We start from the raw sequence: 26,264 nt of genomic DNA on the forward strand, positions 1-26,264 counted from the left end.
CACCATTAAAGGAAGCTAATAGCACCCAGGTAGAGCTAGAAGCTCACCATTAAAGGAAGCTAATAGCACCCAGGTAGAGCTAGAAGCTCACCATTAAAGGAAGCTAATAGCACCCAGGTAGAGCTAGAAGCTCACCATTAAAGGAAGCTAATAGCACCCAGGTAGAGCTAGAATCTCACCATTAAAGGAAGCTAATAGCACCCAGGTAGAGCTAGAAGCTCACCATTAAAGGAAGCTAATAGCACCCAGGTAGCTAGACGCTCACCTTTAAAGGATGCTAATAGCTTGTCACATAGCTCAATCCGTGTAAAGCGCACGTGGTGCACGCAGGCTCACCCCAGAGGTTCAAGGAGGGTGTTCTGATGCGACGCTGGAGTCAATGGGGTTCCTCAGGAGGTCGGGGGTAATGTAATGAGGGATCCATCTGACTGTAGGCCCGGGCCTGGGCAGGGCCGAGCCCCTACCATCACATAATTAATCTCCCGGTCCTCCTGCCCGCCGCGCGGTGACAGATGTGTTTGTGTTTGGTGCATAATAGCGCAGCGCTCTCTGTTCCCGCATGGCTCCATTTAAAAAGGGAAAAAAGGCTTTATAGAGGCCCATTCCTTCACAGCCTACAGTGGTTTACTTACAAAACAACACTCCCTTTGGGCCCTATTAGGAGACAAAGAGAAACACACACATTTCTCAAGCAGGTAGCCTACTAATATGTCGGCAATTTAGATAATGACTAGGACTGAGGTAACCTGAAGTGTGCATTACAGGTAATTGGATCTGGAGTGTGTGGGCTACCTAAGCATCTCTCGGATGAGGGTTGTGGTGCTTCATAGCCACCTCCCCTCTGTTTACCAGGGGCACGGGCATTACGCCATTGACCACCAATGATAAGTATTGCCTCCTCAGGTGGGGTATGACAGCGGCCGGTTCCTGGGATGTGCTCTGCTGTGCTGCGTGCCAACACACATGGGCAGCGGCCATGCAAACCCAGCGCGCTGGCCACAGAGAGCCACAGAGAGCCTCAGCCTCTCTACCCAACTTTACAACTCTCCTTAGTTCCCCCACCTCTGGTCCAGCGGAGCTGTTAGTCAGAGTATGACACCACATCGGCCGTGGGGGTGGGGGGGGTGGGGGGGGGTCGGGCGGACAGAATGATCAATCTTAAGGGGGAGGTTTGTTGCAGTTGCTTTTCTCAGAGGTGAGTCTGAGGAAAGTTAGAGCCATAATGAGCGTTGTCAAGCCTGGGAGGCGAAAGCACACAGGGGCCCGGGCAGCTCAGGAGGCCCCCCGCCGGTGTCTTGGGGGGCCGGTGGAGAGTGGATCTCCTTGGCCTTTAAAGAGATTAGCTTGGCAGTGTAAGAATGAGGTCCGCGCAGAGGGATGAGGCGAGGCGAGCCAAACGGCCCATTACCAAGCCAGCAGAGGACCATCGCCAGCGCCATTAATAATCTGATGATGAATCACTACTTTAATTGGGCCTTTATATCTGCCCCAAATCCCCAGTCAGCATCACCACCACCGGCATGTTGTCTGTATGTTAAAACACATACACAAACATCAGGGACAATACCCGCACCTTTGGAAGGACTTGTTCAGATCCGCACATCTTGGATGACGTATAAATGTAAAATAAATATCCCCCTCCCCAGGGGTTAGGCTTGTTGGAGGACTTCCTTTTGGGTCTATACCCTTGCATTTCTTCACCATGTTTTCTGGGTCCCATTTTCCCCCTCTTAACTAGCAGCGTGGTTGTCTAATTGAATCAAATTCATTATCCTCAGATCCAAGAAATCAGGAAACGAGGTTAGGATCCCTCTCATCCATCATGCCTTAACTAACCAATTTACAGGCCAGCCATTTGCATGAGCCATTATTACCTTGTCATAGACAGTTACCTTTAAAGTTCCCGTATCAAGGCGTGATAGGCCAAGCTTTTATCGCATTAGATTGTGCTAGTGTGTCAGCCTATTTCTGCCTAAGATAAAGTATGCTCCAAATAATTGTATTAAGAGCATCAGGCAGGGAGCGCAAACGACTGCTTTTTAAAGCCGCCTGATAATATGCTATAATTATGGCAAATGCCCTATTTTTCACGTACAACGAGAATAGAGATCAGTTTTTTTCAAAGGGGATTGGATAAAAACACTCTGGTGCATGTTTAAGCCCATTTTTTTCTGCTTTCCTTCTTCCTTTGTTTCTTAAGAAGCATCTGTATCGGTCCAGTGTGCTGCATGGTCTCAGCCAGGGCCGTTAGCTGCTAGCGCTTTGCTGCCACGCAGACTCCTATGCATATGCGATTCCGCCGTCATTCTCCGCGCGCGTCATTGTCCGTCTCGTTCCTGCAGCTGCGTGTCATGAGTCACACCCCACCGTCCCCCACCGTCCCCCTCATTGTCTCAGGAATACACAAAGCTACCGACGCGGCGTGTTCTTCACTCCATTGATCGTGGGTAGGCCATCCATCATAAGGCTTTAGATATCATAAAGGCGTGTAAAAAGTCTGATTTGTTATTCAAGGGGGGCTGAGCGGCACCGCCCCAGCCATCGCAGCGCCCCCCCCCCCCCCCCCCCCGCCAACGCCGGATCTGCATTTTTTTATACATTAAGTACCGCGCCTGCAGCATGTGAGCCGTATGCTAACCGCATGTGAGCCGGCCGTTGTGTTTAAAATTTACAGCAGTCCACTATAGAAGGGCCACAAGCCCTTTTTGTCTAAAAGCTCCCTTTGGTGTTGGAGACATATTCTGGAACACATGAGAGCTGTCCTCTGATCTGTGTTAGAAAGTGAATTAGTGAGCTCCGGTCTAAAGCCGTGATGGGAAGGGACAGGGGGCTGGTGATTTGTAGCGCTGTCTGTGTGTATATCACACAGCCCACGGTCGGGGGGGGGGGTTGGGGTGGGGTTGGTAGTGGCGGTGGGTGGCGCTACGGGGGGGTGGAGGGGCGGGCATCAGATATAGAGAGGCGTGCAGTGAGTGAGGGATAGGACAGAGGGCCTTATCACTCAGTGTTTACTCACAGTAAATTGAGTTGAAATAATAGTCTTTCTCCGGGGCCAGACAATAGAGCAGGCTGCGGGCGGAGGGGTCCAGGCTGTGACGGAGCTAGATCGGGCCACTTCAAAATGAAAGGCTGGGCCCTCGGGGGCCAGAGGGAGGGGGGGGGGGGGTGTGCTTTATGCGGGGGAGGGAGGGAGACGCACAGAGTCGCGGAGAAGACACCCTTCTGACAAGCACCTGGGTAGCAGCACCAATGTGGGTGGGGTGGGGGACAAGCGAGGCCGCTCCGAGCTAGGGTGGGTGTCTGAGGGGAGGAGGAGGTATTGCTGGTGGGTGTGTGTGCGCGCGTGTGTGTGTGTGTGTGTGTGTGTGTGTGTGTTTGTGGAGGGCAGGTGGGGGGTGGTGACGAGGCCTCAGGGTCTTGTCATTAGAGCTGCTGGTGGAGAGGAAGATGACTGCCCCGAGGACAGCAGAGCGACAGGTCCCGGTGGGGATGGGGGGACTGGTGGGACCTGTCACCCCCCCCCCCCCCCTCCTCCCACCCCCACAACCCCCCACCCCCCCCACCCACCCCCCTGGTTCAGCCGCAGAGCTCTTGGGTTTTGGGGGGGGGGTCTAACCTGCAATGTGTGTGTGTGTGTGTGTGTGTGTGTGTGTGTGTTTGTGACGGTGACATGTAACAGAGAGACAGAGTGACAGAAAGACTGAAAACAAATATGGCCATTCAAAGAGAGAGAGAGAGAGAGACAGAGCGAGGGACATGAGAGATCACAGAGCACACAGCATGCGGTGGCCAGCCTTCCTGTACCATCAACTGAACCTCAAGCTCTGCCTCTTCCACTCCAATTTATCATTCTGCATTGTGGAGTACTGCCACAGCATTATAGAACCAGCTGCGTTTTTTTCCCCTTTCTTCAGACACAGGGGGGCAAAGAGCGGACCCCCCCCCCCCCCCCCACAGTGCACAAAGGAGTCTGAGGGACCCAAAGAGAGTGTAAAATCGGGCAGTGAATGCAGGCCCTCAGTGGGCTGACCGGGGGGTGTCACTGTTGCAGGGGGGAACACCGGTCGCTCGTTGTTTGGTTGCGGAAGAATAAAAACACAGCCCCAGAAGCGAAGCGTATCTCTGCCAAATCACTGGTGCAACGCCTGGCACGGCGCCACCAGACGTTCCCCTCCCGCTCACACACAGCCAAAGCGCGCTGCGTGTTCCCCAGCTGCTCTGCCCCGGGAACGGACGGCTCCTGCGAGGCGGTTCCAGTTGTGTTTGCACACGCTTTCATGATCAATCATCCCCACCCGTAAGACCCATGTTTTCATGTGCTGATCCATACTACAATAATAATAACGCCTAGATCTCCCCCCACTGGACGGGGTGATGGGTGATGGCGAAGGTGGTCGATGGGCCAGGTCCTATCCCCGCTCACCCCCCCCCCCCCGCACCCCTCCGAAACACACACACCCCACCACCTCAACCTTTGCGTGCCGTCCCGGAAGTCCGGAGGCAGCGCGCGTTTCCCTCGCTGGTGCACTGACGTGAGTGTCTCTGACACAAGCGCCGCAGGGTCACGGCAGATAGAGTGTCAGGTTTTTTTTGCGCCGGGGCCCGGGCCCTTTGGGTTTGTGCAGAGACTCGACGTGCCGTGCCATGCTTTTCTTTTCTCTGCCGCTCTCCCTTCCCTGCCTTAGAGGCTCTGCGTGGGGAAAAGGGAATTTTGTCGAACCTGTTCTCTTCCAGCTGGAGAGATAAGATTATACACTCCACCGACCACATGACAGAGAAATGCTTGTTGTGTGGGAGAGAGAACAGAGAGCGAGAGAACAGAGAGAGCCAGAGAGAGAGAAAGAAAGAAGAAAGAGAGAGAGAGAGAGAGAGAGAGAGCAAAAAAGGGCATCAGACAACTCTGCCAGACCTCCTGGGGCAGAATGCATGCTTGAATACTTGAAGACATGAAGAAAATAGTTTCACGGTAACATTAGCTGGTAACATGGTGAGAGAATCTCTTTCAAGATTAAACACACAAACACACAGACAAACACAAGTTTAGGCAAGTTGTGAGACATTCACACAATTCATTTATTGTTCTTTTTAGGCTTGTGTCTTAATAATATAGATGACAACGATTAGATTGTGAATCAAGAGAGTGTTGCAAAAGAGTTAAATAGTATTGAATATTACGGGTTATAAAACAAATGCTTTTATATATAATTTATTTTACAATCTTAAAAACATATTGCTTCTTGCGTTAAATTAGATCTGTGTAGATGCTAAATTCATGAATAGCATCTCCAAAGCTTTTCAATATTTTATGTGTGCAATGCTACATTCATTAACATAACTGCTATATACTGTGTTTATAGAGCACAGTGAAGTAATACAAGGGCTAAATTCAAATTCATCTTTTTTTTATATACAATATATTTGGTTTAAAAAAGCATTATTCAGAACCGTGTCATCCACCTCAACAGAGCTGGAACTTTTTAATAAGACATTTTGAGAGTCATTTTAAAATATATAAAAAACAGTCCCGCTAAACTTTACCGCAATACGGCTAAAAAAGGAAGGTCATTGTGCTGTATATTGTAGTTTGGACGGCTCCTAAATAATCAAATTCCCTTTTTTAAACTAGATTTTCTGTTCTCCCACCAAAGCAATTTCGGACAACGGCATAAAGCTAAAGGAAAAAAAAAAAAGAAGTGGCAAAGTGACCTTTTCTTGCCTCTCGACCAAACATCTCTGGTATTTGTAGGTGGTCTCCGTGGTGTGGGCGATGGTTTTTAGTGAAACAGCAGGTTCTGGGTTTGCTCTGCGGTGTGTGTGCGCCCCTCTGTCTGTTTGACACATTCCAACACTGCACCCCGCTCCTGGGCTCCTGGCGACCGCCCTGTCTCCATGGTTACAGCCATACATCCATGCCAAGCCTTTTTTTTTTTTACACTCAAAGACATATTTGTTTGGCTAGTGTAACCACGCTCGCACAAAGAACACAGCTTTTTAGCATAACACCTGCTAATCCGGGGCTTTAGTGCTTTGAAGAGGCGCGCTGATCAGAAATTTAAATATATTGTTCGGATGCTAATCTCAACGTTAATCCCCGGACCTAGGGTCTTGAAACATCCTGTCTTTCAATCGAAAATGTTTATTTTTCATTTGCTTTCTCGCTCGCATTTTCTCACATTCTCACTCAATTAGCTCCTCTCTCTTTCATGGGCTCCCAGGTTTTTGTTCATCCCCTTCTGCAGTGTTATCTGGTGTGTAGTAGTGTGCAGGGTGTTCCCGTCAGAGAGCGCCCTATAAAGAGAGCGAGAGAGACATGTTCTATTACCTTACGGTTCCCTCGGCATCCCTTTCCCCGGTTGCTCGGTAACCAAGAATAGAACTCTCAATATCGCAGAATCCTACCGAGAATTACAGAATATCATTTTATCAAACCGGTTAAAAAAAATACGACCAAAAAAAACGATAAAGAGGAACGTTTTGAATAATGAATAAAACGCAGGGCGGAAGAATACCAAGGTATCGAGTGATAAACAACAGCTTCTGCTGCTGTCTTAAACAGAGCAACCATATTAAAAAGGAAGGGCCTTTATGATCCACGCTCAGATTCAAATGTTGTACTTTATTATGATCCATGATGACGGAAATCCTCCAAATGAACGTCAGAGGAAAAGCACGGCTTCTCTTTTTAGTCATCTTTAGACGTTGCCTGCCTAACTGGCAGGGCATCAAGCCCATGCATCTCGGTAATAAAACAAATACCATCGTGGAGCCAAAGGGGAACCCCCTACTCCCCCGCCTACCCCCCCCCCCCCCCGCCCCGCCTCCACAGCTCCACCTGCAGACCGACAGGGCCTGTTGGGGTGGAGGTTCTGCAGGAGCGGGTGGGCGGGTGTGTTCCCGGCTCCTCGTCAGGATGTCTGGCCAGAGACACACAATGAGTGGGTGTGGGGGAAGGCTTTGATTACCACTAAACGGGGACGACTGCTGGCATGATGAAGCGATTGTGCTAAAAATAAAGAATACTATTTAAATATATATGTATGCACTCAGTATTTACCTGCATTGATGCAGCAGTCAATAGGCAGCAGAGGAAGCAGCTGTGTTTGTATGTGTGTGTTTGTGTGTGTGTGTGTGTGTGTGTGTGTGTGTGTGTGTGTTTACAGGGAATGATTGATGGAGCTGATCAGCTCCAATGTCCATCAAAATAACAATAGATCGATAGATAGATAGATAGACAGATAGACAGACAGGCAGGCAGCAGACAGACATATAGATACCGCAAAATAGACGGATGGAGATAGATACAGACAGATAGAGAGAGAGAGAGAGAGAGAGAGAGAGAGAGAGAGAGAGATAGACAGACAGACAGAGAGCTTCATGCAGACGGACAGACAGATAACACTATACAAGGGCATTGATCGTCCAAAAGATCTAGTATCAAAGGAGGGGCTGTGGGGGTCACGAGCAGATGAGTCCGGATCTTGCGAACATGCACTAAGCCCCCGCGTCACATTGTAGTGCCACCCACCCTCCCCAAACTAATTTGGGGCTTTGGGCCCAGCCCCTGCCTGGGTACACAGCACCAGCCTTCCACCACCACAATGATCTCCGGATCATCTCCCACCATTAAGACCTGGGCAAACACTTTACTTCACACCAATATACTAAAGATTGTGAGGAAGAGGACGGTGGAGGGAGGGTGGGGGGGTGAACACACACAGGAGCTTATTTTAATTTCTTTCTCTTTTTCTGCTTTCACAGATTGTCTCTCTTTTCTCCTTGGCTACCTTTTAATCCAGTTTCTCTCACGCTCTCCCCGTCTCCCCCTCTCACTCTCGCTCTATCCCTCTATATCTCTCTCCCTCTCCCTATCTCTCTCTAGGATAGGTCTAGCTCTATTGCTCTATCATCACTCTCTCTATCTTTCCCTCTCCTCTCTCTCTCTCTCTCTCTCTCTCTCTCTCTCTCTCTCTCTCTCTCTCTATCTCTCTCCCTCACTCCCTCTTTCCCTCTATCTTTCTTTCTCTCTCACTCTCTCTCACTCAATCTCTCTCTCTCCCTCTCTCTCTCCCTCTATCTCTCTCCCCTCTCTCTCTCTGTCTCTCTCTCCTTCCGCCTCTCTCTCTCTCCCTCACTCCCTCTATCTTTCTCTATCTCTCACTCTCTCTCACTCAATCTCTCTCTCTCCCTCTCTCTCTCCCTCTATCTCTCTCCCTCTCTCTCTCTCTCTCCGTCTCTCTCTCCTTCCGCCTCTCTCTCTCTCCCTCACTCCCTCTTTCCCTCTCTCTCTCTCTCTCTCTCTCTCTCTCTCGCTCTCTCTCTCTCTCTCTTTCCCTCTCTCTCTCTCTCTCTCTCTCTCTCTCCCTCTCTCTCTCTCTCTCTCCCTCTCTCTCTCTCTCTCTCACCATCGGGTCTAAACTCCTCAAGATGGACACCGAATGATGTGGGCGGTGTTGGTGGAGGGCGGGTGCGGGCCGGGGGTGTGGGTGTGGGTAGAGCAGGGTCAAGCTCCGCTGGCCTCTGCACGGAGCTGTGGAATTTTTCATTAGTGCACAGCTGGGTCACAAGTGGCTCCAAAGCCATCCTAATATTGTGTAGGCCCACAGATTAGGAGCGGAGAAAGGAACCCGGGAGCGCCCTGCTCTCCGCCAGAACCCGTCTTTGCATATTTGCAGACAACTCGTGCTTTGGACACCTCATATTACTGTTTGCTTTGCCTCGGACCAGCCCCTCACCGGAGGGTCAACAGTAATTTTAAAGCCCTCCACAATACAAACACAAATGTTGTTTTTTAACCGTTACCACGCGCTGGATCAGTGTGCTGCCCGCATTTATTTTTGCCGAGTAGAGTAAGTAAATCAAACCGGGTGAGGGGGGGGCGGGACGTTCATTTTCATTACCTTCAATATGTTTCTTTTGTATAAACTGGGATATACTATTCTATATATATATTATATATATATATATACACATATATATATATATATATATAAATGGATTTAAAAGTCTTTGTTCTGAATGGGTTCTGGTAGGATACAGGGCACACTAAACAGTTAGTAAAGTAAAAGTAACAGTTCATTGTTTTTAATTCAAATCAGTCTTCATTAAACCGGTGACGTGAGCTCAGTTTCCACAGCCCGTACTCAACACACACAGCAAAATAGAGTCGATGACACCATATCCCATGGCTGTAAAGGCACTTACAGTCCTCTCATTAAAACTAAATGGGAATAAAACCACTACTGTATCTGTGGGCAGTTATGGACAACCATAGTGCTACAACATGTGATAGCCATTAAACTTATTGTAGCCATCACACTCTCTCTCTCTCTCTCTCTCTCTCTCTCTCTCTCTCTCTCTCTCTCTCTCTCTCTCTCTCTTTCTTGGTCTCTCTCTCTCTCTCTCTCTCTCTCTCTCTCTCTCTCTCTCTCTCTCTCTCTATATATATATATATCACTCTCTCTCCCTCTTTACCTCTCTCAATATATATATACCTCTCTTTCTATTTATATACATATACCTCTCTCTCTCTTTCTCTCCATTCTAACTTCAGTGGCAGCATCAGCCAGGATGGCTCATTGTGAACGGGCCGAGCCTTTATGGAGGAAGGTTGGGTTGGTGGGAACGGGTGATGTGGTAGCGGTGGTTGCTGAGGGGGGGGGTGGGGGGGGGGGTGTGTCTGTTCCACATCAGCTAGATTAGCTTGGAAGGGACAGACAAAGAGAGCCCCAGCGATAGAATTATTAAAAAATATAAAATGGGTGCAGAGGAATTTATAGTGGGCTTTTAATGGCCGCTACTTAGGCTGCTCTCTGCAATGCCCCCACAATGCCTTGCTTTTAGAGAGTGTGTGCTGTAAAGATGTCACGTCTCCAGCTGGGCGACGGGCCGATGGCCCCCTCACGGGTTCAGTGAGCGGGGTCCGGGCCCCGGTGACAGGAGGCAGCGGCAGAGGCGCTTTGTAGCTTGCCTTGTAATTCACAGGCCGCTAATTTATTTGTTTAGGAATCACCTCAGCTGGACACCGAAAACATGGCACCACACGGAGAACAGGGCTCAAAAACCAAAAGCGTATGCGCATAAAACAACACGTAATTTATCGTTGGCCCTCGTGGTTTTCTTGCTCGCACCTTGCTTTGGCTTCAGGACTATATTGGACTGTAGTTCAGAGCACTGGACAAAACAAAATGGGCCTATATGTGATGTGGGCTTTATTTTACATACTGAGGCCCCGGCAAAGCAGCTGTCCAAACACCATGTGTTTGCCCGGCTGCTTACCTCTCTGTTTAGCTGTGTACTTTTCCCCTTTCGGCTGCCCACTACACTGTCTTTCACTACGCATGGCTTTGTTCTACCTGTGTGGCTGCTGGACTAAATCCTTTTCCACAACATGCAGGAAGAGAGAAAGGAGAGAGAGAGAGAGAGAGAGAGAGAGAGAGAGAGAGAGAGAGAGAGAGATGGTGTTTTCATAGATTACACTCTGACTTATTAGCAGGCCCATGAGAGCTGGCAGCACCAGATCACTCAGGGCCACGACACACTTCTCATCGCACAACTGTTGCTTTTGGCACCTCTGGTAAACACACACGCACACACACAACTGTAAGAAATAACTTTTCACTGACAAAGTCCCGAGAGGTAGAGGTTGCATAAAAAAGCTAGCATCAAACATCAACCAACTACCTACACTTAAATTTAACATATTTCTACATTTAACATTTACTACATTCTACATTTATCGTGTAACGACACCAATATTAGTGTAAATATTAAAACGTTGTGTCTTCGAACACAAACACAAGGTAACTCCACGCATGTACACACGGCACCACACACACTTCAGTGACAAGAACAACTAGCTCAACACTTTTGCCAATTCAGTCAGGCACTCATGTCAACCCAAATCTCACCTGTTGGTTTATCACTGAGGCGTGTGCAGACAGCTCACTGTGTTCATTTGAATAACGGCACGAGAGTGTGTGTTTTTTGATGCAGCTGTGCAATATAATATCAGATGCAAGTAGCATGCAGCCGCGGAATGGCTGGGAGCTCGTCGGAGGACCTGCTCATTCCACTATGTGCACACTCATGTTGCTATAGAAACTGTGGCCCACATTTATTTTACACCAGTGGTAGTGTGTGTGTGTGTGTGTGTGTGTGTGTGTGTGTGTGGGGCGATGGGGGGGGAGGTGGGGGGGTGGGTAGAGGAATATGGGGGCACTTCAGCTCAGGCGGCAAGGTGTGTGTGTGTGTGTGTGTGTGTGTGTGTGTGTGTGTTTGTTTGTGTGCGTGTGGGTTTTGTGTCTGTGTTTGTGCATTTGCGTGTGTGTGTGTGTGTGTGTGTGTGTGTGTGTGTGTGCATGCGTGTGTGTGCGTTTGCATATGTGTGTGTGTGCGCGCGCGTCTGTCTGTGTATAGATGTGTGCGCCTGTGTCTGTGTATGTGTATGTGTGTGTCTGTGTGTGTGTGTACATGTGCACGCCTGGGGTGTATGCATATGCACGACACTCCAGTGTGTTTCCAGTGTGCCTGTGTGTGCTCCCCTGTAATGTAGGGCAGGTGTGGTGTGTGTGTGTGTGTGTGTGTGTGTGTGTGTGTGTGTGTGTCTGCACTAACACGTCTGGGCCATTATCTGGCTACTTGCTACGCCGAGTGCAATCAGCGGCCCTCATCCCTCCCTCGGCGGACGGCGGACCCCGAGCCCAGCCGGGCTCCTCAAGGCGATCGGCCGCGGGGCCCCACAGCCCCGCGGCCCCGCCGGCCCCGCGCAGCCTGATGAAGAAGGCACCTTTGGGCCATTAGCGGTGTACACATCTCCCTTTAATGTGTTTTACTTTTACCTGCTGGGAGTTTAATTAAAAAACAAAGAGCCTCAATTTAAAGGCCATTATTATGCTAATGCGGTAAGCGCGGGATGGTGATTAAGCAGCTTTTAGAGCTGACTGGAGCAGGCCCCCGGGAGCCGGGCGGATGGCACTTTTTATTTGGCTTCATTACTTTTCTATGAATCTATGCTCGGAGGAGAAGGGCTGATACCAGTAAACCAGGTCAGTTAACCCACAGAGTATCGGCGCACACGGCGCGCTGCTCTCCGCCGCGCACAGAGCTCCAGCTGGGTCACCGGACAGAGCCGGTCGTTCCTCTTTTTTCGGGGTGTTGTTTTAGGTTGTGGTTAACTAACCGGAAGAGGATTCAAACATGGCTCAAATACCCCCATCACATTCTTTTTTTTAAATGTCTAAGTTCTGTATAAGGGCTTAAGAGGAATCTACCTTTGCCCTGGGGGGAAATGTGGTGTTGGAGGCCTCGTAAGGACATGCTACACACAGGTAAACACACTCAGACAGCCAGGCCTCATGCTTGCGTTTCTTTCTCTTGTCACTAATTAGATTAACATTAGATAAACATTCCAGCCGGTGTCCCTAGAAAGCGGCGGCTTGTGACGTGAAGTCTCTGCTGCTTCAGGAACAGGGCGACGGGATTCACATCACATTCGAGTCATCCCCCAAACCGTTGAGTCAAGGTTTGACTTTGTTGAGCTGAACGGAGCAAAAACATCTGGGTGTCAAATGTAATCCTTTGTTAGCACTTCAGTCATTAATCCAAAGGAGTTGTTAACTGGCTGACGTCTATACTAGTTTAGCCCTGACTCGATCTGGCTCCACAGTTTCTGTCATCATTTATTGAGTTTGGACAAATCGATTTTGACAAAAATACAACTGATATTAATCTATAAATGACTTAGTTACAGACAGATTTTTGACATTTAATGTGATTTTTTACTTTTGCCTCCAATGGGCCAGAGACACTCAAGGGGAACAAGCTGGTGCATACGTTTTCTTAAATGTGTGATTCAGTTATGTGGATGCGGCCTGTAAAATCAAGACTAATCAGGCATGCCATGTCGACCAATCACACGGGCCCAGTCCTCCTTGCCTGGAGGCCTCTGGCTGACCTGCCTCTAAGACCTCATCTCTCACCTCAGCATAAGTGGTAAGGCCACAGGTCTCCCGCCCGGACACGGGAGCCCATCTTCAAAGTAACGGCTTCCAGCTGTTCCCCGGGACTGATCCTCTCCCGCGTGTCTCTGAGTGGACAAAGTCCAGTTTCAGAACCGCCATAGATTGTCCCTCTAGTTATTGGCTTGTTTTTTTGTCATCCTTTTTCATTTCATGTTCGCAAGAATTGTTGAATAAAAAGGACTATAGCATATGGTGCTAAATTTAGCGTGATTAGCAAGTGCCACGAGCCCCCCCTCCTTAGAACAAACTCTCTCTCTCTCTCTCTCTCTCTCTCTCTCTCTCGCTCTCTCTCTCTCTTCCACTCCCTCTCCCCCTCCCCTCTCTCCCTGTGTTTCTCTTTTATCCCACCCAGTCTTCCTGATCCTTATCACTAAGGCGGAGGCATTAAATCTGATGTCTGTGGAGGGAAATCATTGGCAACATATGGCGAGGGCCTAAGACATTGTCACACTTTAAGTTGCCTGTAATCTTTTCAAAGGGAGGGTACTCTACTTCTCTGAAGAGCCTCTTAAACACAAACGAGAACCAGCGGAGACGAGGATGTGGGCTAATTCATTCCACCGATACACAGGAGGCGCATCCCAAGGTGCTCCAGTTGTATTTTGTTCCGTTGTTTTATGGAACAAATAAAAAAAATACAATCATCTCCAAAAATTTGATGGTCCTCCTGTGAGACTCTGGGGCCCGTGATAGAATGTGTCACGCAGCGTTCGACGCCGCGTAGAATAACAGACGTCAGGACGATGGGAACGTCGGATTTAAAAAACAAGGACCTTAATGATCCCTCCGGGAGGGAGGTATGTGCTGAGACGAGCCGTTTCTTTGTTGTGTTTGTGAGTCTGGGGTACCAGGGAGGCATTGGTAAATATTGACACCTCCCTGCTTGAGATGCAGTCCATTGATCCATAGCCTCAGCAGGGGGGTTCCTTCACTCGACCTGTGCGTTCAGGTGTGTGGGATGAGGAGGAAAGCGAGAGTTGGTACACGGGATTCGTGCTGGTGGTCCACTTTCCCTGGCCTTCTCTGTGTGCTTTCTCTCTCCCTCTCCCTCTCCCTCCTTCGCTCTGCCTGTCCCTCTCCATCTCCTTATTTTCTCCCTCTGCTTATCCTTCTCCCTCTCTCTCTCTCCCTCTCCATCTCCCTCTCCCTCTCTCCCTCTCCCTCTCCCTATCTCCCTCTGCCTCTGCCTCACCCTTTCCCTCCCTCTCCTTTCCCTCTCAAAGACAAGCCTCTCCCTCTCACTCCCTCCTCGCCCTCTCCCTCTCTCCCTCTCTCCCTCTCCCACTCTCCCTCTCTCCTCTCCCTCTCTCCTCTCCCTCCCCCTCTCCCTCTCCCTCCTCCCTCCCCCTCTCTCCTCTCCCTCCCCCTCTCCCTCCCACTCTCCCTCTCTCCTCTCCCTCCCCCTCTCCCTCCCCCTCTCCCTCTCCCTCCCCCTCCCCCTCTCCCTCTCCCCTCTCCCCTCTCCCTCCTCCCTCTCCCTCCTCCCTCTCCCTCTCCCTCTCCCACTCTCTCTCCCTCCCCCTTCCCTCTCAGAGACAAGCGTATAGGCCCTGCTGACCGCTGCTGACTCTGACTCGCCTCAAAGAGAGTCATGTTACTCAAGTGGCCTAGAGTCAAGAGTGGGGATTCCACCAGGAATTATGTGTGTGTGTGTGTGTGTGTGTGTGTGTGTGTGTGGCAGGGCACTGGGATATGTATGAGCAGAACACATACAATACTTGCAGACACACCGGTACAGGGTCGCCCTGAATAACATCAAACCTATAGTCCCTGTTTATTGGGTTGAGTTTTTCATCCCCTTTTTTTTTTTTACGTCCCAGCAGAGCTTTAACGGGAGCCGGCCCCACACTGTGTGTGTGTGTGTGTGTGTGTGTGTGTGTGTGTTGGTGTCATCCCCCCAGAGTCCGTTGTTAATGTGTTTATTAACCTGGCATTACATATATCTATAAGTGTATGATCGCCACTTACGCTTTCTCCTCCTCCACCGTGCCCGGGCCCCAGGCATGCGGCCCACTAGCCATGGGCCCCAACCCACTAATCAGGTAATGTTGTGGGGGTTGAAGAGCCGCCTTCCCCCGGTCAGCCTCCACTGCTCACACAGTGGTGTTGTTTTAAAGAGCATTCTTTAGCAGCTGAACTTGGAAAGGTATTAAAGTGGGATTAGGTTCCTCCACAATCCACTGCTTGTGTCATTCAGGGAGTTGTGTTCTGCTCTCCCCACTGCCACCTCCCCACTCCTCCTCCTGTTTGATTGTGGCTAGCCGCGGGAGTAAGACTGACTGCGCCTTTCAAAGGAGAGGGGTAGGGTTAAATCCCTAGTCCGCTGCTCCCTGCTAATTCTCCTTGTTCCTTAGAGAAGGATTTACTTCTGCTGCCAGCGCCTCAAAGGCCCTCTCTGCCCATCCGCAAAGTCGCCGTTGCCTTCCTGTGGAGGTGTGGTTGCCATAGAAGTGGGCGTCACGCATGGCTTTTCCATCTGCACCCCACAGAGAATGGGGACCGGGGACTGAGAACAGGCAGAAAGTCCGGATTAGAGTGCAGGACAAAGCAGGACAGGAAGATTCCAGAAGGGACGAATAGGAATTACAGCAGCAAAAATAATGCAAAGTGACAGAGAGGGGAAATAGAAAAATAATGGCTTACAAGATTAGACCCGGCGAGCGAAAAGGAAGAAAGGAAGGCAGGGCTGAATGGGAATGTTTTCATCTGGATGAGAAGGTTTGAGAGAGAGAGCGGTCGTAGGTGAATGCAGGATCCTGGACGTATCAAAAAGCATGCTAACAAGTCATTTCCTCAGCTTTTCTGTCTCTTTCGGCAGCTAAGCCAGCAATCATTAGCTAAACATGAGAGTTAGAGCTGGGAAGCAGCCTTGACAGATTCATCACGCCTTTTCTTCCAATCCCATCATGCAACATTGGTAATCTTTTGGAAAGTCGGAAGACAATCGCAACATTGCGATCCCACATCCGACGTTATAAGCTGGATTGAAAGTTTTGAGTTCACTAGTTCACGTGACATACCGCAATACTTTGCTTTGAATAATGTTGAAATAAATTGCATGTGAATTGTTCCTGAGATGAATCGGGTTGGCAAGTCGTTTAAACAAGATCTCGGTTTCTTTGAAAAAACGTGCCAACATTTATTTTCCAAGGGATTATCCTTGAGGTTTTTCTAAAGTTGGACAGTAATCTTCTTAACTTATTGTAATAAACGGAAGATTAAAGGACTTCATGAGGCCTGTAAGCGGCCATTTCGATGCCTCTGTTGCTTTCATTGACGGACGATTAAAAAATATATAAATACATAAAACAGCTGCTGTTTATTTGTAATGATTATAGAAGCAATTCTCTATCACAAAGAACGAATAACCATCTATAATACTAATCAAAAAATAAAGGTGATATGATGCATAAAAGTGAAATAGATCCGGATAAGAGAGGCAGAACAATGGCTCTGTGAACTGAGCCAACACTTCCAGGACAGCGACGGCCGGCCCCCAATCAATTATCCCCAAAGACCTCGCCGACAGCGACAAACGCACACTATCTTGTTTCCAAAACGCATACAGCTGCCGTGCTTAGCTCCGTGCGCCACGCTCACAGACACTTGTTCCTGCACGTGCACACTCCCCCCCCACACACGTGTGACCCCCCACACACACACACACACACACACACACACACACACGCGCGCGCTCGCGCTCCCTCTATCAGTACTCAATCGGCACCTACGACCGTATTACCATAACAAAGCGGGTGCCTCTTCTTTCTCTGCACTCATATTTACACACTATATTCATCACTATCGCCCCGTCCCTGTCTCCCACCAGCAGATGATGTCAACTGCTGCTCCCCCGGCCTTCCCCTTGCCTCCGCACAAAGACATAGATGTTCGCCACAAATAGATAGCCGGTTGCCAGCTGTCCTCCAGACCGGGGCAAACAAAGAGGCCACTAATAAATCCTGCAGCGCCGCGGCTGGACAAGATCAGCCCCACTCCCGGCCCTCTTGCTCCGGTTAACGTGGCTTCTCCCGTACGACAGAGAACAAATTAAATGCCTCTCAGCCACCAATAAAACAATGCAAACATCTTCCTGAAAGGATATAAAAGGAGACGGAGGTGTCGCCAGGAAAGGGCTGTGGCGGAGGCGAGGGCAAGGGGGGAGGGCAGGCAGGAGAGAGAGAGAGGGGAACGCATCGCATTAGACTAGGGAGATGAGATAGGAGTAGAGGCCTGTCGTAGGCGATCCATCCTCATCAGCAGCGGTAGATATGATATCTGATGGCCCCCGGTACAATATTACACACACAAAGGGGCTGCGCACATTGTAGTAGGGCCACCGTGATTGGGGGGGCCAAGCCTCTGTAATGAGTTCTCTGCACCCGGACACAATGACCAAGGGTTGGCTTTTTACTTCCGCTAATCTGTTATGTGGGCTGTCAGTGGCGGGCCCAGTGAGTCACCTCCATTCACCTTTTAATCAAAAGCCCAGAAAAGCAAGGACCCAAAGCAAGCAATCACCGATCGCTGACCTTCAGTAGCCCATCACAGAGCAGAGATGTATGTTTGTGTGTGTGTGTGTGTGTGTGTGTGTGTGTGTGTCTGCTATTTCAATCCACCCACTAAAACACTCCTCTCTTGCTCCCGTTCCGCAGGTTGTTTGCGACCAAGTGCAGCGGGTGCATGGAGAAGATCGCGCCCACAGAGTTTGTGATGCGTGCGCTGGAGTGCGTCTACCACCTCAACTGCTTCTGCTGCTGCGTGTGCGACCGGCAGCTGAGGAAGGGCGACGAGTTTGTGCTGAAGGAGGGCCAGCTGCTGTGCAAGGTCGACTACGAGAGGGAGAAGGACCTGCTGAGCTCCGTCAGCCCCGATGACTCGGACTCAGGTAGGAAAACCTGGCACACTCCTCCTCCTCCTCCTCCTCCTCCTCCTCTTCCTCCTCCTCTTCCTCTTCATCCTCCTCCTCTTCCTCCTCGTCCTCCTCCTTTTCCTCCTCCACCTTCTCCTTGTCCTTCTCATTCTCCTTCTCCTCCTCCTCCTCCTCCTCCTTGTCCTCCTCCTCTAACTCTTCCTTCTCCTCCTCTTTCTCCTCCTCCTCTTTCTCCTCTTCCTCCTCCTCTTCCTTTTCCTCCTTCTCCTCCTCCTTCTGCTTCTCCTTCTCCTCCTGCTCCTGCTCCTCGTCCTCCTTCTCCTCCTCCTTCTCCTCCTCCTGTACCTTCTCTTTCTCCTCCTCCTCCTCTTCCTCATCCTCCTGCTCCTCTCACACGGGCGTGGCGAGTGCAACACTGGGGTGCTAAGGTGGTGTGGCACTAAGGTGCTGCTTTGCTCTGCCCCGGGTGTTACCATCCATACAACACTGTGGAAGTCCTGCCCTGTCACGCGGTTGTCAGGAATCTAATCCCATAATCACTGCTGGGGATGGTGCAGTCCATGACACAGCAACATTTACAGCCCCACCGGCTCCATTTCGTATGTGGGTGCAGAGAAGTAGAAATGTTTATTTTAAGGTTAACTTATTTACTGTGAATTAGTTGCTGCCTTTAGCAATTGTGCATAAAGACTACACAGTGAGTAACCGAGAGTTACATTCACATTTGCTACACGAATGTAAAATAAATGTTTCGTAAAACTATTTTCTCACGCTTTACATCCGCAGGAAAGCAGTGATTATTAGTATGTTGGAGACAAAATGAGACCTTTAGACCTATGAGCTGTGCTGAAAGAAAGTGTTTTGGTGTCTGCTTTAGTCATCTTCTGGTTTGGGCGGGTAGCGCTTCATGATATACAGTAGGAAGTGGAAACAGGACCGAGCCAGGCCACACTGTCTTAATGACTATTCATGCGTGGGCAGGGGCTATGCTTGCTGGAATGAATTAAATCAGTGTATCATGGTGAGTGACAGAGGGATTTCGGGGGTCTTTCTGCAGAAAGCCAAGCCTTATCAGCTCTAGTGTTCCTCGCCTGAAGCCTCCATACACACACACACATGTACACTCACTGATACACACACATACCCACACTGATACACATACACAGACACACAAAGAGGCATCTCGCCAAACCTCACTGTTCCCCGCCATCTGGCTCGCATTTAAACGCACACAAAAGCAGGGAATTTGTCAACTACATCTGTGCCTGTGTCAACTTTTGTCAACTTATGGGAATATTTGCTTTGCTCCCTCATTTGCTCATGTCCCAGTGTATCACAGAGGCATCTCTTTGATGCGTGGCTCCGGAATTTAAAATGGAGAAAACGTAGACATTAGCAGGAGTTAACCTCGGCAGACGTAGGTTTTTAAGGACATGAGGGACAGCAGAGGAACAAGAGCACAGTGGACGCTGATCAGAACACGCTGCATCCTTCACATTCTCAGACAGGGCTGCACAATCATATTTTCAATCCAGAAACCTTTATTATACGTTTATTTATTTACTAATGTTTTGGGGCAAGAGAGTGAAATCACTAATCATTATTTTTATTATGGGGTTTTCTATTCATGTCATTTGAGAGAGAATTATACATGGTTATATTTTACCAGGAATTTGACAAAAGCATCATTACCAGAGGGAAAGTTATCTTTTAGAGTCAGACTTTGAGTATCACAGGGAAAGATAGAAAAGAAGAAAGAAGTCAATGAGATGGAATTGAGTCAAATGTTAGGGTGGAGAATTCACAATGCTTTAAATAATTAAACCAACAAAAATACAATCATAACTTTGTGCCTCCAATAACATCATTCACACATGGCATAAAACCAAGTTATTCTAATAGCATATCATATGATGGAGACATGAAAATGAAAATGAAACAGTGGAGTTTATTACCCAAAACAGTAATATCCTGCTACTGACAGTAAGAATTTAATAATCCATAGAGGGAAATTTTTACAATTTTGAGCGGAGAAACAGAGTAAATTTCACATTTTCTTATAAGCTCATACAGGATGTATTTCCCACAAGAACATGCGCACGTCTTTTCATGTTGTGTGTGGATGTAGAACTCTTATCAAAGATTGATTTGGTGTAAATCAGCTAAAGCTGTGTGCAATAAATAATATGTGACACAACGTCTGCATCTATGACAAATGCACCTTTTTCTACTCAGTTCAGCTACAAGAGCTGCAGACTCTTGAGTCCAATGGTGCGTGCAGCCTTTTTTTCCTTTTCATAATAAATCGATAACAAATTATTAGAAGCATGTGTGTCTCCTTTGATTATACACTCGTGGTGTCTGAGTGTCTCGAACCAGGCGGTCAGAGCGCAGAACAGATTCATCATCAGCAGGCTGCCACGGACCCTGGACGGAGTAATCACTTGAGCCCCCTGTTTTTTCCCTTTTCAGATGTCGAAGAAATAACAACTTCATTATATTATTCTTCCGCAGAGAAAAGCGATGACGAGGAGCTGGACATCAAGCCGGAGAAAGGCGTAGGGGGTCAAGGGAAGGGCGACGATAGCAAAGACCCCCGCAGACCCAAGAGACCTCGCACCATCCTCACCACCCAGCAACGGAGGGCTTTCAAAGCCTCCTTTGAGGTCTCCTCCAAGCCATGCAGAAAGGTGGGTCGGAAGGCTCTCGAAACCCGCTGGTCTGCACTGGCCAGACGGGGGGGGGAATCGACCGTATATCTGAGATCCTTTACACAGGAGTCTCCCGAATAAAGTTCTCAATTATATCAGAGAAAGGGAGAAAAAAAGGAAAGGAACGGGCGGCGCTTTGAAGTGGCGAGCAGGACTCTGCTCTGCGTTAAGCGAGGCTGCAGTGGCGTAACGCAGACCGCCTGCACTATGACAAACTGTAGCAAGGAGCCCTGTCTTCTGCAGGACCTGAGAACACAGTGCCGCTGCTGCAGCCTCCGCTCCTATAAGGCTTTGAACATGGCAGTGACTAACAAGAGGTCTGCAAGGAGACCACTGCATTAATTCAACATCAGACTTCAAAATCAAAGCAAATCAAACCGGCATCGAGCCAATTGGGACCCTTTCCAATTGTACCCCCCCCCCCCCCCCCCCACCACCAAAAAAAAAAGAGAAACAAAGAAAAGAAAAGGCTAAATATTTCAATGTGTTTTCCAGTTGTGTGTCTTTTCCTTGACTGACAGAGGAACATGTTTTGTGTCCTGCGTGCTTCCAGGTGAGGGAGACGCTGGCGGCGGAGACGGGGCTGAGCGTCCGGGTGGTGCAGGTCTGGTTCCAGAACCAGCGGGCCAAGGTGAGGCCTTCAGACCCTCTTCTATCCAAGAGGGGTTCACTTGTTTGGTTTTATAGTCAACAAGAGAGCAGCTGAGATACATCCCCAAATTCAGCGTGAAAGGAATCCAGCTCTCCAGTCTAATAAATCTGCCCCGGGTTTTTGTGTTAAACTTATCACTGCATTCCTCTTGCAAAAGTCAAGTTTTAAAGTGCGAGGGGAGGAGAGGGGGGAGGGCGGATTGCAAATCTACCTCACGGTTACATTTAACATCTACGCCCTCCTTAGGCTGATCACTATCTGGGTAAACCTTTGATATTGTACGTTGAAGGCGCACTCCGATAGAGTTTATGGTTTATACAGTTCATTCGGGGGTGAGCCGCGCGGAGCATCCTTTTTAAATTAAAGAGAGATCACGTGTTGGTTTTGGGGAGTTCCTTCTAAAATGTTTCTTCTCTCCATCGTTGCAGATGAAGAAGTTGGCCAGAAGACAGCAGCAACAACAAGAACAACAGAACTCTCAGAGACTCGGTCAAGGTATGCTCAACACAGTTCTTATAGAATACTATGTTTATTAGGACGCTCATTTTCAATACATACTCTTATTCAAGTGAGATTTTGCTGAAACACTTCAGCAAAATCTGAAAATCAAACACCCAGAAATTGAATTCATATCGCCCTTCTTTTTTCAAACTGTGTTTCAGTTTGGAATAAAGTCCATTTTGTAATTTTCAAGAAAAGTCTGGGTTAAACGACTGATGTGTTGGAGGGTGGCACCCTATCTTCTAATACCTAGAACAATGAAGCTTTACCTTTATATTCCTAAAGTTGTTTAGGAATTTAGTATTTAGTATTTATGTTGCAGTTTATTCTGCCTTGGTGCTATCAAGTCAACATAATTTAGTTTGTTTGTTAGTTTATAGTTTGTTATGCAAACAAGAGCTCTTTACAACATCGTCGCTGCGTCGCCACTGGAAAACTCAAAGTGGCCAAACAGAATGAATGGCAGCCATGGCCCAGGAGCCATCGCCAACTGTAGAGTAAAGTACAGAGAGGCCGGGCTCCACTGACAAAGCCACAAGGACTGTGTGTTCCACTCACCACGCGCTGGGCCAAGAGCAATGTTTTCTGAGGGGGGATTGTGGGAAAGTCACTCGCCACTATGGTAACAAATAGGCTTCTCTTGACATAGCAATGGAGGCACAAGCACTCCAAGTACTACTGAAGTGCAGCAGCCCGCCTGCCAAAGCCCCCTCGTAGAATTAAGGAGTTATCAACTGGCATGGTTTATTTTGGGTTTAGACGACGGCCCAAATGGCAGACATTGAAGTCAGCATTTATTAGAAAAGGAATGGAAGATCTAAAAGATATCTATGATATACGTTTTTAAATATGGCCTGGCTTAATGCATTTCCAAATGAAAAAGCAAAAATAAATTAAAAATACCTCGTGTTATTTTTCGGGGATGGAGGAGGTTTTTGTCTTACCGTTGGATTGGTTGTCCCACAGAAGTGATGTCCAATAGGATGGAGGGCATGATGAGCTCCTTCACACCCCTGGCACCCCCGCAGCAGCAGCTGGTGTCCATGGATCAGAACGGCTACAGCACAGACCCCTTCCAACAGGGGCTCACCCCCCCACAGATGCCCGGAGACCACATGAACCCATATGGTGAGCATCCCCCCCCCCCCCCCCCCATCCTCCGCACCCCTACGCCCATTCGCTCCAAACACACACACAGACCCACACACCTGTGCCCCTGATTACTCCCATGGCGCAGTGGGGGTGAGTATTGCGGGGGGCCACGAGCATCTGATTTCAGCTGCACCTGGGGGGGTGGGAGCTGTTTCACATCGCACATGCACGCAAGATTGCAAACATGCACGCAGGCCTGCAATGCACACTGAAGACATAGCATCTTCTTGAAGTACGGTTCAGAGGGTTCTGTAACGGCCTCCTGCATGTGACGCACGCTGCAAGCACGCCAGGGCCTGAAGCCATGTGGTCCACACCAACAAGAGTTTGAAGTCTGATAACAGTGGCGATGGTGAGGGATCGTGCATCCTCTTGTCACAGCGGTGGGAAAAGTGACCAGCAAGAGTGTGGCGTGGGCCTTGCTGGAGTCGTTCTTCCCTGTGTTTGTGTTGTAAGCCAAACAGGGGAAGAAAGTAAAGTAGTGAAGTCCATCAAGTCCTGCAGGATGTAACCCCAATAACAGTGTTCTGAGTGACGTCGTCAACACGTCCCAGAGGGACCGTTTCCTCAAGTTCATAACTTCCTTATAATTTGCCTCCATTTAGTTCCTCCGCCAGTGGTTAGATCCCGAATCCCCCAGTCTCATCACTCTCCGTTGGTTTGGGGAAAAGAACAATATTGGCAAGGCATTAAAAGATATGTCTCATCACACAGTGTCCCCATTTTGTGCAACACTATCATTAAGACCCAGAGTGTAATAAAGTTAACTATTCCCTCTGGAGAAATAAGGGCTTGTGGTTTTATGAAAGGCGTGAACACTCGCTATTAACCAGATCTTTTAGGAGGATGCCCCTTGTTTACATGCGTCCTCATAGACCACAATGGTTCCAGAGAGAGCTGCAAAAAGGAGGCTTTGATGATAACAACAAAAAAAAGAAAAAACATTTTAACAGTTTGCGATGACACACAACAGCAATTTTCACTTTGTGTCTATTTGTAATTATCATTTTGGGAGCACAGACATTTATCTTCTGCAAGATGGTGATGTGGTTCATTATTGGAAGCTAAAAAAGGCAAATGTGCGTTGTGGTTCTAAACAATGTGTCTCACGCCCGGCTGTGTCTCTGCCTCTCTCTCCTCCCAGGAAACGACTCTGTATTCCACGACATAGACAGTGACACTTCTTTAACCAGCCTCAGTGACTGCTTCATGGCCTCGTCGGATATCAACTCCATGCAGGCCCGCGTGGGGAACCCCATCGACCGGCTGTACTCCATGCAGAACTCATACTTTGCGTCATGAACGCGTGGAGCAAAACGCAACACCAGCACCCAACGGAAACGGAAGCCCATTTTCAACACAACGCCCTGAGAACCGGAGGAGGTTTCTTCACTCATACGGACATAGAAGAAGAGACCAGGTCTTGTTGTAGTGTCACATGGTTATGAGCTGAGGGGTTCAAACATAGCTAAATAAAATGTAAATAACCCGCGGTACTAGACCGGCCGGGATCCCGGGGGACACTGATAAAAGTATTGTTGTCAAGACGACTCGCTGGGATGGGAAATCTCCCCAGGATATTACTACCCTTCTTCTTCGTTGGTCATCTGGAGGAAGCGGCGAGTACATATATAGAGCCTCTAAATACACAGTCTGAAACCAAATAACAGTGTTCACACAGTGCATGATCAATTGTAAAGACTCAAACCTTTTGTAGCCCCCCACCCCGGTTGAGTCGTGGTGTTCGGACCGTTTTCTTCTCTACACTGCTCCATGTTCAGCATTAGCATTTTGATCACTTCCATAGGTTAGATATTGTGGTAATAGTAACTAGGTGCAGCATGTCTGCAAGACTGTACATTTGTGTATGTATGAGAGAGTTTGTGTCAGGCCGAAATTTGTTTAGAGGAGATTAAAAAAAAATTAAAGTGTGTAGGATCAGTGATGTGTAAATAGTTCCCCAGGTGAATTGGATGTGCATGTTACAAATGGAAAACATTCTATTTATTTAACTTTAACAGGCTCTTGAAGGTACATATTAAAACTGAAAAGCTTTATTTAAAAAAAAGGAGAAACATTTTTGTTGAGCAGTTAGTTCATATCGCAAAACTCATCCGTACGCCTTTTGAATATGAAGATAATGTTTTTTTCAGCCAAGCTGTAAATGAGCGACATGCTATTTATTTCGTACAGAGCAGAAACCTTTTCATTGTCATTGTCATATGTGCATTCTCAAAATGTTAAATGTTTGCTAAATGACCAAAGTTGATTGGTTTGATAATTAAACAATGTCTTTCTCCTGATGATAACATTCAATAAACACCATTCAGTGACCATTCAAAGTCTGTACTTGAATTTGTCCATGTTTTCTTTGGTTCATTGTGTGTGTGTGTGTGTGTGTGTGTGTGTGTGTGTGTGTGTGTGTGTGTGTGTGGGGGGGTGTGTGTGTGTGTGTGTGTGTGTGTGTGTGTGTGTGTGCAGGCGTGCAGATACGTGTGCATACCTGCGTTTCCATGACTGATCAGTTTGAAGAGGTGTCCCATTTACTAACCAAATATGGCCTAAATCGTCTGAACTCAAATTTGCATTACCAAGCTTCGCATCAAACAAATGGCCATCTGCCAAGCAGGGATGAGGCTGCGACTAACCGCCGCAGGATGGGCTGAGGCCAGGCCTCCTATCTGAGGCTGGACTGGGCCCCGCCTCCTACCGAGACAGTACCGAGTTGGGTCCAGGCCTCTTATCTGAGGCCAGGCTGGGGCCACGCCTCCTATGTGTGATCTGTGGCCGGGCTTGGGCCACGCCTCCTATCTGAGGCCGGGCTGGGGCCACGCCTCCTATCTGAGGCCGGTCTGGGGCCACGCCTCCTATCTGAGGCCGGGCTGGGGCCACGCCTCCTATGTGTGATCTGTGGCCGGGCTTGGGCCACGCCTCCTATCTGAGGCCGGGCTTGGGCCACGCCTCCTATCTGAGGCCGGGCTTGGGCCACGCCTCCTACCTGAGGCCGGGCTGGGGCCACGCCTCCTACCTGAGGCTGGTCTGGCGCTTAGATGTTTTGTGGCCTGCTCCTTCATCTGCCTGACAGCAGCTCAACACTCGGCCCCTTCAAACACGTTGCTTGTCCTGGTGTTGTCTGACGTCTCCATCGTACTGTCCATCAGCTGATGAATGCTATAACCTTCTCCTTCTCCTCCTCCTCCTCCAACTCCTCCTCCACCCACACAAGAACCAGGGGCTGTGAAATGTATAAAATATAAAGGCCCTCCAAACAACAAAATAATTACAGATAGTCAAACATACCTTTCCTAGTGTGAATATAATTTATCAGCAATACAGTATATCTGTCTCTGCTATAG

General features: G+C 48.7%; 1 protein-coding gene across 1 annotated transcript in view; it reads left to right on the forward strand.

The window, feature by feature from the left end:
* Nucleotides 1–24,210, forward strand: part of lmx1bb (LIM homeobox transcription factor 1, beta b) — a gene marked incomplete at both ends in the record, with an annotated part of 44,879 nt that extends 20,669 nt beyond the window's left edge. Inside the window, 6 exons of the mRNA XM_084467964.1 lie at nt 17,675–17,907; nt 20,407–20,582; nt 21,157–21,234; nt 21,684–21,750; nt 22,723–22,884; nt 24,053–24,210. Coding sequence (XP_084324090.1) covers nt 17,675–17,907; nt 20,407–20,582; nt 21,157–21,234; nt 21,684–21,750; nt 22,723–22,884; nt 24,053–24,210 — 874 coding nt within the window. The remainder of the gene's footprint in view (nt 1–17,674; nt 17,908–20,406; nt 20,583–21,156; nt 21,235–21,683; nt 21,751–22,722; nt 22,885–24,052) is intronic.
* Nucleotides 24,211–26,264: the final 2,054 nt, after the last annotated feature.

This window comes from Micromesistius poutassou (genome assembly GCF_964030765.1).
Source record: "Micromesistius poutassou genome assembly, chromosome: 5".
NCBI classification, from domain to species: Eukaryota; Metazoa; Chordata; class Actinopteri; order Gadiformes; family Gadidae; genus Micromesistius; species Micromesistius poutassou.